The sequence below is a fragment of the Lingula anatina genome, chromosome 5 (assembly GCF_051362555.1).
Source record: "Lingula anatina isolate TDL-2025a chromosome 5, LinAna3.0, whole genome shotgun sequence".
Classification (NCBI taxonomy): Eukaryota; Metazoa; Brachiopoda; class Lingulata; order Lingulida; family Lingulidae; genus Lingula; species Lingula anatina.
In genome coordinates this window covers 5814235-5835183 of record NC_141771.1, presented here as the reverse complement: position 1 = coordinate 5835183, position 20949 = coordinate 5814235, and the positions used below count along the sequence as shown (strand labels likewise).

General features: G+C 35.2%; 3 protein-coding genes across 3 annotated transcripts; all 3 read left to right on the top strand.

Moving 5' to 3' along the window:
• Window positions 1-15: 15 nt before the first annotated feature.
• Window positions 16-7972, top strand: LOC106163731 (uncharacterized). The gene is made up of 6 exons (XM_087013245.1): window positions 16-178; window positions 508-1608; window positions 1972-2096; window positions 2280-2466; window positions 2961-3188; window positions 7794-7972. The coding sequence occupies exons 2-6, from the start codon at window positions 912-914 to the stop codon at window positions 7970-7972; spliced, it is 1416 nt and encodes a 471-aa protein (XP_086869371.1). The 5' UTR covers window positions 16-178; window positions 508-911.
• A 290-nt stretch (window positions 7973-8262) lies between these two features.
• On the top strand, window positions 8263-11220 carry LOC106153388 (little elongation complex subunit 2-like). Its single transcript, XM_087013766.1, has 6 exons — window positions 8263-8392; window positions 8941-9025; window positions 9292-9342; window positions 9742-9825; window positions 10128-10282; window positions 10789-11220. The coding sequence occupies exons 1-6, from the start codon at window positions 8290-8292 to the stop codon at window positions 10857-10859; spliced, it is 549 nt and encodes a 182-aa protein (XP_086869892.1). The 5' UTR covers window positions 8263-8289; the 3' UTR covers window positions 10860-11220.
• A 5416-nt stretch (window positions 11221-16636) lies between these two features.
• On the top strand, window positions 16637-17419 carry LOC106163724 (alpha-protein kinase vwkA). Its single transcript, XM_087013244.1, has one exon. It carries the CDS (start codon window positions 16637-16639, stop codon window positions 17417-17419), a length of 783 nt encoding a protein of 260 aa, XP_086869370.1.
• The last annotated feature ends 3530 nt before the right edge of the window (window positions 17420-20949 follow it).

Genomic DNA, 20949 nt, shown 5'->3' with positions numbered 1-20949 from the left:
TGAAATTTAAACAAACAGGTTTGCAGTCAGGACAAAAATGCAGAGAGGTTAGCTCAGAAGTATGGAGCAGACGTCGTCCTCTCATCCAGTGTGTTAAAATGTCTAGTGGACAATCAAGCCCCTGGGTACCAGCAACAGTGGGAGCTGCCTGTCACAATACGACAACACTCTGTTCAAGGTAGTATATTGTAGTAAAATGTAAAAATATTGACTTTTACTGAGGTGGTATTGTTGTAATTATTGTTTTCATTTGGAAGTTTCTTTTTTTTTTTTTTTCAATAAGGAACACACTGAGGAACAAGTTGAATACCAGGGTACAATATAATTCTGTTGGAAAATATAACCAAGAATGCACCTAGGTTAAAAGTTGAATGTTTATTTTATTATTTTTATAATATTTATTTATTTAATAAGAATAAAAAAAAACATTTTTACTATTTAGTTTAAATTTGGATGATACATAGTATGTAGATGTTTACTAAGTTAAAAAAAGATTTCCTATTCCAGATCCAGTTACTGGAGAAATAAAAAACACAAAAACAGTTTACATAGATAAGCCTTTGGCTCCAAGGTATCTGACGGCTCGAGAAAAGAATGTATGGTTTTATAAACCTGCTTTGAAAACCTTTCTCACTCATCTTCCAACACAAAAGCTACAGAAATTGATCAAAGAGCAGCAATTTGTAGAAGGTGCAGAACAGCCCAACCACTTGAAGGGACACATTTCAAAAACTACCAATCCAACATTGCCTAACAATGAAGAAGAGGATGTTTTTGGATCAACCACTGGCATTGAGGAAGTTGAAACCTTTGGTGTTGGAAGCAGTTTTAAGTCTGCTTTTTCTTCGCCCTTTGGCACAGAAAGTAAAAGGACAAAGAGCAAAGAAAATATTGAACAGAAATTGCTGGAAATGAAGCAGGCAATAAGTTCAGTCACTTCAAGTTTAAAATCCGAAACTGTCACAAACATAGAATCGAGTGAATTTGATGAATCGACTTTGAGGTTTGGTGAACCAAAACCGCAAAATCAGGCTGAAGAAAATAAACAGATAGCAGAACCAAGCTCTGATGAGACTCTTTCTAAAGTTGCCCAACCTGCAGCCATAAGTGGCTCAAATATTTCGGCTAGTGCTAAAAACCAAAAACCTAGATTATTGTCACAAAGTGATACATCTGATGATGAAAGTAAACTTGTTATTGATATAGAGGACCAGTCAAGCTTTGAAAAACCTTTCAGACCTCCTTTACAGAATATGAGAAAATTTCATCCATGTTTGCATCAAAATGAAAACATTTCTGATACAATTGATAATGCAGCTGAAAATTGTCTCCAAGACCCTCTTTCTCTATCAGATTCTGCCAAACAAAAAGTTAAAAATGATGAGCAGGTGACAGGAGAAGTGACCTCAGTGAGGCAAACTAGGTCAAGGTCAGCTGTTGAAACCTCATTTCCACCAACAGATGGCAGCAGTGATTTCCATCCAACTCCAGCCAAGAGAGGCCGAGGTAGACCAAGGAAGGGTTCCCAGCCGACTTCGTGTAGTGAGGAAAGCACTGAGCCAGGCAGTGAGGCTTGTGAGGATAGAGATGGACAGAAACTAGATGGAGGTACATGTAAACCATCTGGTGTCAGATATTTCAAAAGAGTTCAGTTTTTATGATTACTTTTAGTATTTTTTATTTGTTTGTAGGTATTAATTAAGCTTTTTTGTTTGGTTGTTTGGTTTTATTCTTTTTGTTTCATTGTTTCATTTTGAATGTTTGTTTGATGTCAAAAGAGGTGCATGTATGAAGAGTGGGATGATTTGGCACAAGTACTATCATAGATTATAACATGAAAGGTCTACAATAATAATAATATGAAAATGATGATATGATATGATACATGTACATCAAATTGGCATGCATAGGTATATAATCCAAACATTAAAATGATTTATTTTAATCTTCATTACATTTTACTCTGAAAAGATGGAGATGCAGTTGAATCAGCACTTCCAAAGCGGCTGCTCCGCAGCAACACAAATTCTGTAGCAGCGATTGGACAAGTAGAGACCCCACAGAAAGATGTGAACATGGTCAAGGAAACAGATCAGGTAATTTTACATGGATGGTAATTTTCTTCATTAAATGTCAGAAATAATTCCTGTTAGTTTTGCTTGTGAAAATGATATGTTGTCGTGTTTGAATAGTCATCTTCATCTTTGTATAGAACTAAGAAACATTATTTTATGCCAATATGTCAATGTATATTGCAGTTTTGATATCTTTCTAAGCAGGTTACCCCAGCTGTTAGAAAAAGAGGACGACCAAGAAAAAATCCACTACCTGCTGAAACTGAGACACAAACATTAACAGATGTCTCCACTGTACCAGCCAAACGGACAAGAGGAGCCAAATTGGAGATTGTAAACCACAAAGATTCCCCAGCAGATGTCACTGTGTCTGAGGCCCCCAGTAACAAAGGTACAAACAGGACAGTTGGCACCTTTACAAAGCATAAACATAAAATTAAAGAGTTCTCTGTATTATATGCGTAAGTGCATGTGTGCCCAATTTTGGAACACATGCCCCTCTTAAAAGGTCCTAGCCTATGCATCTCTTGGGGGTTTAGATTATGTAGACTCTAGTAGCAGGCAGCAAGGTGCAACTTTCATCCAAAGTACTTGGGGGGAGGGGGGGAGGGTACAGTACAGTAGAAGAGCATGGAAAAAAATCAAATGTATTAACTGGTAATTTCACAACCTTTCACTGAAACTTTATTTGAGCAGTCATGCTATGATTATGGTATTTGCATATAGGATCCTTTCTGTGATTGTTTAATGGGTCTTTGTTTGCCATACCGTGAAAGATCATCAGAATCCTAACTTATCATATAATTGTCATGAAAAGCAAATTATCTGTGGGATGGTTTATTCAACAATGATTTTATTTTTGACCGTATGGTTCTGAAATTTCAGACCACCAGAACCAAGATCAGATAGCTAGTGAAGGACAGCCTGCTTCAAACGAACCAAGAGCAAAGAAACCAAAAGTCAAGAAACCCCAAGGCAGTGGGGTCACTCCTCTTGATTCCATCCTCCAAATGCAAGAGAAGATGCTCCACAAAGGACAAGCCACACCCAGAGTTAGTTTCCCACAGGGGCCACAGAGTCAAACCAGTGGTGTGAGGACTGGTGAGAGGAATGGTACGGATATGATTTCTATTCAAATTATACTAAAATCATTTAGCAATCAAGACTTCAGGTGAATGCTAAAGACAAACTTTTTAAATAAATTTTAAAAACTGACGAAATGGTTGTACATTTTTCTGTTACAAGTTTTTGATTGATTTGATTAAAGAAATTGTTATCCACATCATGATTGTTTAAAATGTATGATCAGATAAGGAATTCAAGAACAATAAATGAAGCAACACAAGATTGCTTCATAAAGTTTCATATCAAAATGTATGAAAAATAATCACTTAATTGTAATTGAGCTGGTACTTCAGAGTGATATTTTCATATTTCTTTTTTTTATGTACAGACACAGATGTGTCTGTACATATAGCCATCACCTGCGTCTGTCGTCGCCGTTGCCGTTGCCGTTGCCGTTGGCGTGCACTTTTACCGTAAACACGATAAGTGGAAAACAGTTTTACGTTTTGACTTGAAACTTACAGAACTAATGAATATTCATAATATTCAGGTCAAGTTCGAAAATCAGCATGATCGGGCCATTTTTAGGGAAGTTATGCTGTTTTTTCACTTTTTTCAGCATATATGCAACACCGTAAACACGATAAGTGGAAAACCGTTTTACCTTTTGGTTTGAAACTTACAGAACTGATGAATTTGTATAATACGCAGGTCAAGTTTGAAAATCAGCATGATCGGGTCATTTTTAGGGAAGTTTTGCTTTTTTTTCACTTTTTTCAGCATATATGCAACACCGTAAACACGATAAGTGGAAAACCGTTTTACCTTTTGGTTTGAAACTTACAGAACTGATGAATATTTATAATATGCAGGTCAAGTTCGAAAATCAGCATGATTGGGTCATTTTTAGGGAAGTTATGCTTTTTTTTCACATTTTCTCTGATTCAATTCTTAGGCATGTTAATAGTCTCATTATTGAACTAATAAGATATGTAAAAGTGTTTTTTTGACATTTCCTGCATCTTTACAACATTGTTAGTTGATTATGTAAAAATGATGGTAAACTTGTTATCGTGTATTGTGTAATGAAGTGTCAAAAATGGAAATAAACACATATCATTGCAGTTTGTCAGATTCAATCATCCACTATGTTCAGAATCTCATAATGGAGGAAATTGGACATTTAATACTGTTCTGTTGATATTTTTCCCATCTCATCAATTTTCTTAGTTGGTCATATAAAAATGGCAGTAAACTGTTAATTTTGTTTTATGTTAAAAAAGTGTTAAAAATGGAAATAAACCCATTTCAGAAAAGTGCTGTCTTGTTTACATTTTGGCATTTTCAAGATGTGACTTTGAAGTTCCATGGGCCTGAAGACCTTTGCTAGTCACATTTTCTGAATATCCATGATACTAATATTTTATTATTAAAAATTGATGGTCATTATGCTGTTAAACATTATGTAATATTGCATCAAAATTTGAAGAAACCCCTATTTTGGGCACTGCTCCCATGATGACCATTTAAGGAAAATCATGTCACTTACTGTTCTCAAACTTACAGGAAAGAAACATGGGACTAAAATACAGCTTCAGTAGGCAATGCAGTCTGTTTGGTAATTTTTTCTGGCAGTTAAACAGTTTTTTGTGAAAATTTAATTTTTCACATATTGGCATTTTCAAGGTGTGACTTTGAAGTTCTATGATCCTGAAGACCTTTCCTTGTAACATTTTCTGAATGTCCATGTTACTAATATTCTATTATTAAAAATTGATGGTCATTATGCTGTTAAACATTATGTAATGTTACATTAAAATTTGAAGAAACCCCTATTTTGGGCACTGCTCCCATGATGAGCATTTAAGGAAAATCATGTCACTTACTGTTCTCAAACTTACAGGAAAGAAACATGGGACTAAAATACAGCTTCAGTAGGAAATGTAGTCTGTTTGGTAAATTTTTCTGGAAGTTAAACAGTTTTTTGTGAAAATTTCATTTTTCACATATTGGCATTTTCAAGGTGTGACTTAGAACCTCGACGGGCTTGAAGACCCATGCTAGTCACATTTTCTGAAAATCCATGATACGTATATATTATTATTAAAAATTGATGGTCATTATGCTGTTAAGCATAATGTAATGTTGCATCAAAATAGAAGAAAACACAATTTCTGGTGCTGCTGCCATGATGACCATTATGGGAAAACCGTGTTACTTATTACTGTCAAACTTTCAAAAAAGAAACACAGGACTAAAATGCAGCCTGAGTTGGAAAAGCAGTCTAATTGGCTTCTTTTTCTGGAAGTTATACATTTTAGTGAAAAATTCATTATTATCATGTTGGCATATTCATTGTGGGACTCGGAGCTCCCATGGACATGAAGCCGAATAGTAATCAAATTTTCTAAATGTCCATGCTATTTATAGTCAGTAATCAAAAATTGGTGATAATTATTATATAATTTATTATGTAATGTTACATCAAAATTGACAAAAATCTTTTTGCACTGCTACTGCAAACATTATGAAAAGAAAACTGTGTTACTTATTATTATTTTTAACTTACAAGTATGATTTTTAGGATTGGCATGCAGTTCAAATTAGAAAGCCAGCTCAATTGGGTTATCTTTTATCATTGAATTCATGCAATTTTGTGTGAAATTTTCATTTTTCTCATTCTGGCACTTTCAAAGTATAAACTTGAACTCTGATGGGCCTGAAGCCTTATGCTTTTACTTTCGTTGGTGTTACCTGTTGTGCATAATTAAAATTTGATGTTGACTGTGCAGTTAAACATAATGTATTATTGCATCAGAATTGGTAGTCTCCTATTTTGTGCATTATTGTTATGTGCTTTTCTTAAGATGTGACTTATGGGCCTGAAAGATCTTTGAGAGGGTCAGTCTGTAAATTTCCCTTGGGTATCACTTAGCTAAGTTCAGAGTTATAAAGTCATTAATAGGCCATTAAATGAGATTACATAAAGCACACTTGTTGATATTTCCCTGTAAACTCCCAAAGGTTAAGCTCTCTGCTAGATTAATAATAAGTAAGCAGTGATAATTATGCAGGTACATTTTGTTTAATATTGCAAATAAGTTTTTAATATATATATATATATATATATATATATATATATATATATATATATATATATATATATATATATATATATATATATCAAAAAAGATTAAAAGTTTGAATGGCAGCATCATTGGAATTATATTTACCTCTGCCAAGGAGGTTATGTTTTCACCCCTGTTCAGGAGCGGATTCAGAGATATTTTCTGACAGTCTTCCAAATTATCTTTGTTGCTCCGTTCTTCATTTTTGACCGTCTTCCGACAGAAAAAATTAGATACCCGTGAATGTAAACTTGAAAATCTGACCGTCTTCCGGAAGACCCAGAAGACGCCCTGAATCCGCCCCTGCTGTTTGTCTGTCATCAACATAACTCAAAAAGTTACGGACCGATTTTGATGAAATTTTCAGGAACTGTCAGAAGTGGGCAAGGAGGACAATGATTAGTTTTTGGTGGTGGTCCGGATCAATAATCAATCAATAATAATCAACAATTGCTGTCTTGGCAGAGGTCTGCACTCTTGGAGTGCTTTTCTAGTTTTGTTATGTTTTCCTTTTTAATTTTTTCTCAAACACTGGCATTTGTGACTTTTAACTCTCATCTGCCTGAGGCTCTGCACATTTTCTATATTTCCACGTAAGCAGTTGTATTGTTTTTTATGTCTTTATACATTATGTAATATTATTTTATGCACTGTCATCATTTTTCAAATATTGAGACTTTCATCATGAGAATTTGAACTCTCATGGTCCTGAAACTGTAATCTTATTGAAGGGGTGGATTGAGACCATCTTCTGGGTCTTCCGGAAGACGGTCAGGTTATTAAGTTTATATTGACTGGTATCTATTTTTTTCTGTTGGAAGACCATCAAAATGGAGGATGGATCAACACAGATACTTTGGAATACTGTCAGAAAATATCTCAGGGTCCGCTCCTGTTATTGACCATGTTACCTGTTGTGCATGATTAAAATTCAGTGTTGACTGACAGTGCTATTATGAGCATTATTTATTATTGCATCAAAATTGACAAAATGACCTTTTTTATATCTTTATTTTCTGTTTTTTGTCTGTACATTTGACAGCTTTGCTGCCTTGTTTTCTTCTGGGTCTGAATTTTGTATAATTTCATTTCAGTGAGTAGCTAATATTTTTGACAAATCCACTGTTTTTATTAAGTGTTAAAGGGATAATAACTCTTCGTATGATACCTATATTTCACAATAAAAACATCGTGAACAACTCATAGAAATATAATATATTCTGTTTTACCACAAAAACGGCAGTTATAGCTATTATTCTGATATCTAAGCTTGTCTTCAGATCACGTGACCTCCATTGATGGCTGTACTCAGTTATAATCTCTTAAGAGATTTTAACAAAAACCAAACTTTTTAGAAAAAAAAACAGGGACTAACTTTGAATGTAAAAATGGATTCATTAACCATTGGTAAGTATGGGAAAATTGTTGTTTACTCCAGGAAAATTCATTTTTTGGCCAAAACGAAGAGTTATTATCCCTTTAATTGTATGTTTTTTTTTCGTCTGTTTTATCCTCTTCTTTTTAGATGTCCCTCAAAATGCAGCACAGCATCAGCAGCTTCCTGCTAAAGAAGATGTGTCAGACTACAACAGACCTCAGACACAGAATTTAGTATACAGTTTGTGGACATTTGGCAACCTTAAACTGCTAGTACGAAGTAATATCCATGGGGTTATGAGGGACGAACAGTTAGGGGTAAAGTGAAGTAGATTTTCCTTTGTCTGTTGTGTAGAGTTTGTAACAAAAATTTATTGTTTCCAAAGAAAGTAATCATGAGGTATGGCATTTGTGTGATTATAGACTAATTTTTTGATAGGTTTGGATAAGAATTCCTTGGAGATAAAGGGGCAACTTTTGAAACTTTGTTTTTTTCTTGTATATAGGTTTAAGATATATATATGTAAAGGTTTTATTTAGATATATTGGTTTGTTTATTTATAGATCTGTAAAGTAAATCAGGTTGAGATGTTATAGTCTTCTAGTATTATTTTTAGACTCGAAAAGTAGCCGTAGTCCCAAAAATGGAGTATCAAGCAATGTACGGTGCAGAGCAAACGACATTTAGCGAGACGGCAAGGATGTGGATGACTTCTTTTCTAAGACAGAATTGTAACATTGTGCGAGGTATCATCATGATCATAATTTGTATAATGTTAAGAATATTGTATAATTGCAACACTATTATTAGTAATATATTCTAAATAGAAATGTATTAAAAAAAGTAGAGAGACCTTTAAATTACATAGTATTGTCCATGTTTACAAGTAGTGCATATTTGATCTTTGGAAATTCCAGGACCTTACAATTGTTTTATTAAATTATTTCAAAATACAATTAAAGAAAACTAAATTTATTTTTTCTTTTATTGTTGGAAGAAGCGGAAGGGATGATTTTTTTTATTATTAATTTCCAAAATTCTCTTAAGGAATAAATGAAATACTTTCATGAAATTCTGAAATAATCAATTGAAATGTTTTATACAGAAATTGTAAATTCTTGAACTTCTATCAAGTGGATGGTATATTTGCCACAGAGTACCGATGACACCAAAAAAGGGGTTCCACAAGACCATTTTTTTCTGTTTTTTATTTTTATTTATTTATTTATTTATTTATTTATTTATTTATTTATTTATTTATTTATTTATTTATTTATTTATTGTTTGTTTCCAGCAAGAATCAATGTGTTCACCTCAGAGGTGATGACCCTAGAGGAGCTGGACACGTCTAAAATCCTGTACCCCAGGTGTCCATTCAGGTGGGTCACTTCAACTGTAATTACAATTATAATATAATAAAGCTTAACCATATTTTTTCTTGTTTTGTTATGAAACCAACTCAATTTTCTCAGTTCAATTGATATAACTGTCAATTTAATTTTAGTCAAAAGTAGACAGATTTTTGGACTAAATTTCTTGTCACTGGTGAAAGTGGTTGCGTGCTTTGAAACATATTATCTCTGAAGACACTTTAACTAACAAAACATAAATATTTAATATAAATTATAGTAATTACTATTTTCAGCCCTGACAACACAATGCCTGTGGTTTACCATGTGTTGGAGAAACTAGCAACGTAGGTCAAAATTGCTTGTAGTATGCTAGATAAGATTTGATAGTGAAGTGATTCAGGTGGATCCAAACTGGAAATTTACAAGTCTTTTGACTAGTAGGCTTTCAAGCTCTGTGGTCAACCACAAAATGTGCTCTAAACTTGTGTTCAGTTTGTTTCTATGGCTTTGTTCAGAATAGGGGACTAACTTGTCTGAGGGCCAAATGTGGCGACCCACTTCAAAGCTTGCTATCTAATCCGCTAATAGACATTGAATAGATATCCCGCGGGGAAGTATTCAAGTGGGTCGGCCATATTTGACCCTCAGTCTAGTTAGTCTCCTGTTCTGAATGAGGCCTTTGTATAGTATTTACTTTAATGATTTATTTTTAACTTCCATCAATTAATTAATTAATTTTTAAGGTTACCTGAAGGACATTACCTGCTGAGTCATGAAAAGGGAGACAGCACCTGTCATATCAGGAGAAGCACAGATCCAGATAAGAAGTAAGTGGGAATATTGTATTATCTGGTTATGAGTTAAAGGCTAATCGAAAAGCAGCAGAACTGAATGTGTTAAGAGAATTACTTATTCCAGAAGTGAAAAAAGATAAATGTAGCACTGATCTTTCAGTGTACTATAGCACATATTCATGAGCGAAAAAAGTGATTACAATTTACAATTTAAATTTAGGTATGAATCCCAATATTTATTTATTTATTTTTGATTATTTGACTGCCATATTTCCTTGGTGGAGGTCTTTGCTCATGAAGTCCTCGCTACATCAGTTTATATCCATATTGTCCAGGGGCAGCTATAATCTCCACAATACTTACCTGTGTACTGACTTGACCACTGACCACCACAGAGAAGATAGCCAGTGGATACCTGTTGACACCAACGTGATGCTGCCTTACTACCATAAAAAGTTTGACCGTATACCAGCAACTTTTGACCCCAAAGGTATGCAGACTTATAGTATAATTAGACTGCCTGAGCCAGTGAAAAAAGTTTTTTTTTTTAATCTTGTTGATCTGTGGACAAATATCTGTAAATATGAGGTGTATTCACAGCATATGGTGAATGGTGATTGTTTTAGTATAGGCAGCTTTGCAGGAAGGAAAGAAGTCATTGTGGTTTTCATTTTAGCTACATCTGGGTCTTTTACGATTTTTTGAAAATATATTTTTATTTAATAGTTATTTCAATTCTGCCTTGGTTGAACTTTTGCCATTGAAGTTCTCTCTAAACCAATTTCAGTTTTTTTATCACACCTCTGTTTTATTTTGAATATTTGTGCATTAACGGTTTTTATTTTTTTATCATATGCTGCCTGCTAAGCTCAGTAGACTCCGAATTTATACTTCCATTTCATTTATGTATGTTTCATAAGTGTTATGTGCTTGAATTGTTTGTATTTTGATTCCCTGAATGTATCATTTAAATAATTTTTATTCGTTTTCCTATAGATATGCCAGCAACACAGAAGTTCAACACAGGACAGAGCCAGACAAAGAAGAAGAAAAAGAAGAAAAAATGAGTCAGAACCCATATACATGAAGATCTCTTTATAATATTGAAGGCAGAATATATGACTTCTGTTATGCCAATTTTACTTGCTTGGAGTACGATAACTTATTTAAAACACAGATTAGGACAGGTGCATATAGTGCACTTGTATTCATCATCTGTGGGCAACAGTCACTCTGACATTTGTCACAGAGGTGTATGCCAATGTTTGGAACCCAGCGATACCTCAACTAACATAAACAAGATTAATCTTTTACGTGGGCTTTGTGAGCCTCCAAAGCATCAGTCAAAAATACTAGAACACGATGATTAGCGTGTCTTGTGACCTGGGAATCTCTATAAACGGGAATAAAATGTGAAGAAAATGTTAATTAACATTTGTTTATAGAGTTGTTATTCGTTGATATAAAAGAAATGTATCACAGTATAGTTGCATCCGACAACTGTGGAGGTGGTGTCTTTATTGGGGATCAATTTATATATATTTTTTTCTCTGTTTTTCCGTCGGTTTATGGTTGTTGACATTCCAACATGTAAGCTCTTTCATAAGAGACTCTTTTGAAGCGCAAATTCATTGTATTGTACAGAATAGTTCACAGTGCAGAGAACGACTGGTTTATTCTCGAATCGTTAGCTTATTGAGGGAATTTTTCAAGAAGATAAGCCTTGTTCAAAGATGCCTTTTGGTAATGCAATCTCAAAATATCTTTGCCATGCATCAAGAAATGAAACTGGGCACGGTGTTTAGCTAGGGACTAATCCTATTTGAAAGCATATCTTAGTACCTAGGTTCCAATAAGACGCGTTGAAGATACCCTCTAACCACAGGGTCCGTTAGTAGTCTGATAAAAATTATTGTATCGCCAATATTTTAGTTTTGTACGCTACTTGTATATTATAGGCCCTTGATATATGAGGGTACATTGAAGCATGCTTTGTGTATGTAGTCATCATTTGATATCTTGGGCATTCCTTTGTATTTGAAGTTGACAAATATTGTAAAAGAATATAAAAGAAAATGAATTTTTTAAAATAATGCAATCAATAATATTACACCAATAGACGTATATGCTCATCTTTGACCTAGTGGAACTGGTGACCAGTAGTTGATCTAGGGGTCATGTTCCCAGCGGGCAAATTATGTTGTTTTAACGTTGAAACAACGATGAACCATAACGTTGAGAAGGCATTGGATAAATGTTGGATTTGAAAGTTGTGTCAACCGTAGATAACAACGTTGTATCAACGTCAGAAAACAAGCGGGAAATTAGCCTGGATGTGTATAGCAGTAGGACATGTTTGATGGCTAAATATATGTAGGGTATAAATGTATGGCCTTTAAGTTAAAGTTTTCAAGGTTTAGATTAATATATCAAGTTCTTTTCTTATATATATATATATATATATATATATATATATATATATAAGAAGATAACTATAACCATATATATATATATAACAAAGTCACAGTCACCTCAACCTGTCTATCTATAGCAGGTTACCAAGAACTGTTAACTCCATCACATTTACAGCAACTTATTCATCCTAGTGTTAGCTGACCTTGCAAGGAATTCAGTTTATTGGAATGTATTTCTGAATAACAAGTTTAGAAAATTCACTAGTAAACTAAAGACACAAAATAACTGTCACTTTTACTTTAAAACCTTTTTGCTATTATTTTGATAAATTTAGTTACAGTATTGATAAACAAAGTATCACGTTTTCAATAATTAATATTTTAAATTACAATCCATAACTGCAAGGTTGTGTCATTGACCAAAATACAACGTTGAGTCAACGTCACATTATGACGGTGTTTCGACGTGGCTGGATCAACGTTGATTTTACTTTGAATTTAGGTAGATCAACGGCAATTCAACGTATCAACCTGTTTTCAACGTTGATCCAACGCAAGTATGCCTGCTGGGTTTACACTGTTTCACTATCCACACCCCTTAGCTATGAGGTACTCCCCTTCCAATCCCCCCAAAACAAAGGGAAAAGGTTTGCTTTTTCTATGACATGCCTTGGATATTACAATAAGATTTCACTCGACAACTTCAAACGGCATTTTGTTTATCTTTACCTCCCCCATTCTCCCCAACCACTCCACGTCGTAAACATACCATGGTTTCACCAGTATACTAACAGTAACCTGCCTTGAACATCATATGTTTGAATCAATATCTCGTTAACGGATTTCTTATCTCTAGGGGAGGTCAGAAAAACGTAGGAAAGTTAGAATTTCTTAATACACTGGGTATTCCATATTGAAATCGAAAGTGTTCACCCGTGGAAATTTTGTTTGAGAATAACCGCCGTCAGAAAACTCCCAATTTGTTTCATATGGAATTACTTGCAAACACAATTGTATTTTTACTGTCTATCACTTAACATTTCGTAATTGGAAACAATCTCCAGATAAAAACGGTCCACATTATCGTCGATAGTGTTTACACACGTGCGCTTTTTGCGTCGACAAGCAACGAAACTATGTACTTTTAACGGGAATGACCTTGGTCAAAAGTTAGGTGTTCTATCAAAGCTGATGCAATGGTAGCATTTTGTCTAATATTAGATGACTAAAACATTTGATTTGCCTTAGAACTAATTTATAGATTGAGTTATTTATAGTAATTGAAAACCACGAGTATTGACCTCTTTAACACAACATGGATGGTTTGACAGGCTTTTACGAACATAGTCTGTCTAATTAATCATCATTAATTAGACTGAGTAACAAAGTAGAAACGTCAGGAAAATTCCCTGACAAAGCAGATATAGGCCTAAAACAAAAACAGTGCTTTATGTTGGTGCTTCTTTATTATCAACCACCGCTGTTGACAATCTGCATGCCTTGTAAATATTGTAAAAGAATAAAAAAGAAAATGATTTTTTTTAAATAATGCAATTAATAATATAACACTAAAAGATGTATGTGCTCAGCTTTGACCTAGGTGGAACTGTTGACCAGCATGTGATCTAGGGGTCAGGTTAACACTGGTCCACTGTCCCCACCCCTGAGTTATGAGGTACTCCCCTTCCAATCCCCCCAAAACAAAAGGAAACGATTTGGTTTTTCTATGACATGCCTTGGATAATACAGTAAAATTTCACTCGTCAACTTCAAACGGCATTTTGTTTATCTTTACCTCCCCTATTCTCCCCAACCACCCCACGTCGTAAACATACCATGATTTCGCCACTATAGTAACAGTCACCTGCCCTGAACGTCATATGTTTGAATCAGTATCTCATTAATAGATTTCATATCTCTAGGGGAGGTCAGAAAAACGCAGGAAAGTTAGAATTTCTCAATGCACTGGGTGTTCCGTATTGAAATCGAAAGTGTTCACCCGTGGAAACTTTGTTTGAGAATAACCGTTGTCAGAAACTCCCCTTTTTTCATAAGGGATTACATGCAAACAGAATTGCATAGTTACTGTCTGTCACTTAACATTTCGAAAATGCAAACAATCTAGATTTTCATCGATTGTGTAAACGCACGTGCACCTTTTGTGTCAACAACATGCATGGGTTTGACAGGCTTTTGAGAGTCAAAAGTTAAGTGTTCTATCAAAGCTGATGCAATGGTAGCATTTTGTCTCAGATGAAAAAAACATTTGATTTGCCTTAGAACTAATTTATAGATTGAGTTATTTATAGTAATTGAAAATCACGAGTATTGATCTCTTTAACACAACATGGATGGTTTGACGGGCTTTTACGAACATAGTCTGTCTAATTAATCATTAATTAATCATCATTAATTAAACTGAGTAACAAAGTAGAAACGTCAGGAAAATTCCCTGACAAAACAGATATAAAACAAAAACAGTGCTTTATGTTGGTGCTTCTTTATTATCAACCACCGCTGTTGACAATCTGCATGCCTTGATTTTAACGGTCATCATTCTAGGTATAGGCCTAAGGTTTTGGATTATTCCATCTGCCAATATTTACGTTCTTATTTAACAATGAGTTGTAACTATCATCCCTTATATTGGATCTTAGTTTCCAATAAAACCCGTTGAAGCTATACTCTAACCACAGGATCAGTTAGTAGTCTGGTAAAATTATTTTTTCGCCAATATAATTATTAGTTTTGTACGCTACTTGTATAATAGAGGTCCTTGATATATGAGGGTACATTGAAGCATGCTTTGTGTATATAGTCATCATTTCATATATTGGGCATTTCTTTGTATTTGAAGTTCACAAATATTGTAAAATAATCAAAAAAGAAAAGGATTTTTTAAATAATGCAATTAATAATATAACACTAAAAGATGTATGTGCTCAGCTTTGACCCAGGTGGAACTGTTGACCAGCATGTGATCTAGGGATCAGGTTAACACTGGTCCACTGTCCCCACCCCTGAGTTATGAGGTACTCCCCTTCCAATCCCCCCAAAACAAAAGGAAACGATTTGGTTTTTCTATGACATGCCTTGGATAATACAGTAAAATTTCACTCGTCAACTTCAAACGGCATTTTGTTTATCTTTACCTCCCCTATTCTCCCCAACCACCCCACGTCGTAAACATACCATGATTTCGCCACTATAGTAACAGTCACCTGCCCTGAACGTCATATGTTTGAATCAGTATCTCATTAATGGATTTCATATCTCTAGGGGAGGTCAGAAAATGTAGGAAAGTTAGAATTTCTCAATGCACTGGGTGTTCCGTATTGAAATCGAAAGTGTTCACCCGTGGAAACTTTGTTTGAGAATAACCGCCTTCAGAAACTCCCCTTTTTTTCATAAGGGATTACATGCAAACAGAATTGCATATTTACTGTCTGTCACTTAAAGATGCATACAAAGTCAATTTTTTGTCACAAAAACCAACCAAATGCCAGCATATAGTTTCAAGTAGTATAACTAAGAGAATTACCAAAAGGCATTGTTTAATTTTACCCTAAAATGATGTTTGAACGGATTTTTCTGTTAGCATTCTATGCTGTATGTCAATGGGGCAGAAAAGCAGGTCACAAAAGTAGGTTAAATTTCCGACCAAAAATTTAAAGAAAGGAGCAGTCTAAAGGTTTTTTTATGGCTGATCGTGTGATCTATTCAGTTTATCCCTTGGCATATCGAAATCATTTGAGTCGTATAAGAAACTAGTAGAAGTGGTTTACATGTGTTACTGGGAATCCACGCTCCACCGATGCTCGGTTCGTATGTACCTTTAACATTTCGAAAATGCAAACAATCTAGATTTTCATCGATTGTGTTAACGCGCGTGCACCTTTTGTGTCAACAACATGCATGGGTTTGACAGGCTTTTGACAGTGAGTAAATGGAATGAGTAAACAATGGAAAAACTTCGTGGAAATTCCATGACAAAGCAGTATAAAAAACGAAGACGGTGTTGTTTGTTGGGTCTTCTTAACGAACAGCCATCGCCGTTGACAGTCAGCATTGCTTGGTTCTTACGGTCATTCTTTTAGGTAAGCTTTTGAGTATTTCAATCCGCAATGTATTTTTTAACTGTTTGTTGTGTGAATAGGATGTAAAAGTCCTTTTAACAACCTTTAGGCTCAGTAAATTGGAGGTATTGGGGTCATTGTATATGCATGTCACCAGTACAGACTCGAGTAATGGAAAACGGACTTCGAACAGTTCCCAGCCGACTACCATCTTGTCACAGATGTTCATTTCTAAAATAGCCCGAAGAAGTAGCAACCACTTTCATTTTACGTTTATGCCCATGCATTTACTCGTAACATAATGAAAATAGATTAAAAAATAATGAAAGCGATTGCTTTCACTTTCAGAACGAAATGGGAGCAGAGCAGAGTAACGAAACCTACATGTCCACGTGGTCTGACGAGAGCGGTGACCAGTACTGGGCAGACTTCGAGCCTAAGCCGTTTTCATCAGGCGCGTTTCGCCATGCTTTTAAGGGACACCTGCATGGCAGGGGCCCTCGTGGCGGGGACCAATGTGTAGTCAAAGTATTCAAGAAAGAATACGCAAAGCACATCACAGATTGGAATACTGATGTGGCCATTTCGAAAATGGCCCAATCTCTGGCCACAAAGTTCAATGAGGCTGTTCCTTCCACACGGCCAATTAAATTCATGATCCCAATGGTCGCCAAAATGGAAAAACGGGCGGGTTTTAAGCTTTTCTGGTTGTTCGACATTCATGATAAAGAATCGGCCAAAATAGTCTTTGAGAACGAATACGTCTGTATGGAGCCTTATTTGAGTGGCACCTACCAGAAATTCAACGCAAATAACGGTTGGGTAAACCCAGATATGAATGTTGTGATTATCCCTGCTTTTTCTCACTGGACATGGGCTCACAGCGATGGGAAATACCTGGTCTGCGACATTCAAGGGGTTAGGGATACCGACGAATATCTCCTGACGGACCCTGCGATTCATTCCGACGAGGCAGGAACCTACGGCAACGCTGATCTCGGGCCTGAGGGCGTGGAAGCATTTTTTTACACCCACAAATGCACACAATTCTGCAGGAACCTCCGCAAGCCGAGTAATATTCGCCGCCCTCGCCGCATACGCCCCAGTCCCGGCACAACATATGGGTTTACATTGTAAATTAGCCAGATATGCTAAATGAAATACTGTATATAAAATGACCATGGATGTTCTGGCAAAGGTCATCAGTTTTAGCTTTTCATCTTTTACTCTCTGAACAGGGTTTCTGGGAAATGGAGACGTGTAAACTAGTGAAAATGATAATAAAAATGGACAACCCCTTAGACGTAGACGGCGAGACCTGTGGTTTATTCACTGTAGTAGGACATTGAAAACAATCGAGCGTCTTCATAATTTCACCTTTCTTACAGATACATGTATGTAATGGTTAATGTCCATAAAGGACCCCATCTATGATAATTGAGTAAGTTGCCGATGGTTAAAGCGTGGGAGTTGCAGGTTGTCTCTTGACACATGAGAATTTTTAGCCGGCGCCTGTACGCGTCGGGGAAAACGCCGAGTTACTGCTCATGACCTCACGAAGTTTTACTTTATTTTTTATTTTCATCAAGTTTGCTCGACTATATAGTTGCCACTCCAAAATGACTCTTTATAAGGAATTGATATGATGTTTTGCAATATATTCGTTAGTAGGCCTACTAGTAGACTTTCTTAGTTGAAATATAAAATGTGTTCAGTTGAAATGAAATGTGCATAATTATTTGAGGATGAAATGTTGAAATAGATTCAGATAAGGATTGGTTGTAAATTGGCGGAGAAAAGCGAGCTAGATAAGTATTCAAATAGTTTTACCTCTTGCGTGAGCCATATAACAATCACAAAGTATTATTTTTTATGAAAATAAAGAAAATGTACCGTATTTGTTGCACCCAAACATGTGTTGTTGTCTTTGTCTGGTCCACGTGTCACTCATATAAGAAATCTAGCTTCTAATTTCAGAATCATTCGTAGTAAAGTAAGAAGTAAAATATGTTTCTGAAGAAGAGCTGTTTTGTAAATATATTTGGATTCGAATGAGCTTTAAAATTTAGAAATGAGAATTTATTAGATAAAGATTGATTTAGAACCTTCTTCTTGGGCATGTGACAGGAAGGAGTTTGACAGGCTTTTGAGAGTCAAAAGTTAAGTGTTCTATCAAAGCTGATGCAATGGTAGCATTTTGTCTCAGATGAAAAAAACATTTGATTTGCCTTAGAACTAATTTATAGATTGAGTTATTTATAGTAATTGAAAATCACGAGTATTGATCTCTTTAACACAACATGGATGGTTTGACGGGCTTTTACGAACATAGTCTGTCTAATTAATCATTAATTAATCATCATTAATTAAACTGAGTAACAAAGTAGAAACGTCAGGAAAATTCCCTGACAAAACAGATATAAAACAAAAACAGTGCTTTATGTTGGTGCTTCTTTATTATCAACCACCGCTGTTGACAATCTGCATGCCTTGATTTTAACGGTCATCATTCTAGGTATAGGCCTAAGGTTTTGGATTATTCCATCTGCCAATATTTACGTTCTTATTTAACAATGAGTTGTAACTATCATCCCTTATATTGGATCTTAGTTTCCAATAAAACCCGTTGAAGCTATACTCTAACCACAGGATCCGTTAGTAGTCTGGTAAAATTATTTTTTCGCCAATATAATTATTAGTTTTGTACGCTACTTGTATAATAGAGGTCCTTGATATATGAGGGTACATTGAAGCATGCTTTGTGTATATAGTCATCATTTCATATATTGGGCATTTCTTTGTATTTGAAGTTCACAAATATTGTAAAATAATCAAAAAAGAAAAGGATTTTTTAAATAATGCAATTAATAATATAACACTAAAAGATGTATGTGCTCAGCTTTGACCCAGGTGGAACTGTTGACCAGCATGTGATCTAGGGGTCAGGTTAACACTGGTCCACTGTCCCCACCCCTGAGTTATGAGGTACTCCCCTTCCAATCCCCCCAAAACAAAAGGAAACGATTTGGTTTTTCTATGACATGCCTTGGATAATACAGTAAAATTTCACTCGTCAACTTCAAACGGCATTTTGTTTATCTTTACCTCCCCTATTCTCCCCAACCACCCCACGTCGTAAACATACCATGATTTCGCCATTATACTAACAGTCACCTGCCCTGAACGTCATATGTTTGAATCAGTATCTCATTAATAGATTTCATATCTCTAGGGGAGGTCAGAAAAACGCAGGAAAGTTAGAATTTCTCAATGCACTGGGTGTTCCGTATTGAAATCGAAAGTGTTCACCCGTGGAAACTTTGTTTGAGAATAACCGTTGTCAGAAACTCCCCTTTTTTCATAAGGGATTACATGCAAACAGAATTGCATATTTACTGTCTGTCACTTAACATTTCGAAAATGCAAACAATCTAGATTTTCATCGATTGTGTAAACGCACGTGCACCTTTTGTGTCAACAACATGCATGGGTTTGACAGGCTTTTGAGAGTCAAAAGTTAAGTGTTCTATCAAAGCTGATGCAATGGTAGCATTTTGTCTAATATTAGATGACTAAAACATTTGATTTGCCTTAGAACTAATTTATAGATTGAGTTATTTATAGTAATTGAAAATCACGAGTATTGATCTCTTTTACACAACATGGATGGTTTGACGGGCTTTTACGAACATAGTCTGTCTAATTAATCATTAATTAATCATCATTAATTAAACTGAGTAACAAAGTAGAAACGTCAGGAAAATTCCCTGACAAAACAGATATAAAACAAAAACAGTGCTTTATGTTGGTGCTTCTTTATTATCAACCACCGCTGTTGACAATCTGCATGCCTTGATTTTAACGGTCATCATTCTAGGTATAGGCCTAAGGTTTTGGATTATTCCATCTGCCAATATTTACGTTCTTATTTAACAATGAGTTGTAACTATCATCCCTTATATTGGATCTTAGTTTCCAATAAAACCCGTTGAAGCTATACTCTAACCACAGGATCAGTTAGTAGTCTGGTAAAATTATTTTTTCGCCAATATAATTATTAGTTTTGTACGCTACTTGTATAATAGAGGTCCTTGATATATGAGGGTACATTGAAGCATGCTTTGTGTATATAGTCATCATTTCATATATTGGGCATTTCTTTGTATTTGAAGTTCACAAATATTGTAAAATAATCAAAAAAGAAAAGGATTTTTTAAATAATGCAATTAATAATATAACACTAAAAGATGTATGTGCTCAGCTTTGACCTAGGTGGAACTGTTGACCAGCATGTGATCTAGGGGTCAGGTTAACACTGGTCCACTGTCCCCACCCCTGAGTTATGAGGTACTCCCCTTCCAATCCCCCCAAAACAAAAGGAAACGATTTGGTTTTTCTATGACATGCCTTGGATAATACAGTAAAATTTCACTCGTCAACTTCAAACGGCATTTTGTTTATCTTTACCTCCCCTATTCTCCCCAACCACCCCACGTCGTAAACATACCATGATTTCGCCATTATACTAACAGTCACCTGCCCTGAACGTCATATGTTTGAATCATTATCTCATTAATGGATTTCATATCTTTAGGGGAGGTCAGAAAATGTAGGAAAGTTAGAATTTCTCAATGCACTGGGTGTTCCGTATTGAAATCGAAAGTGTT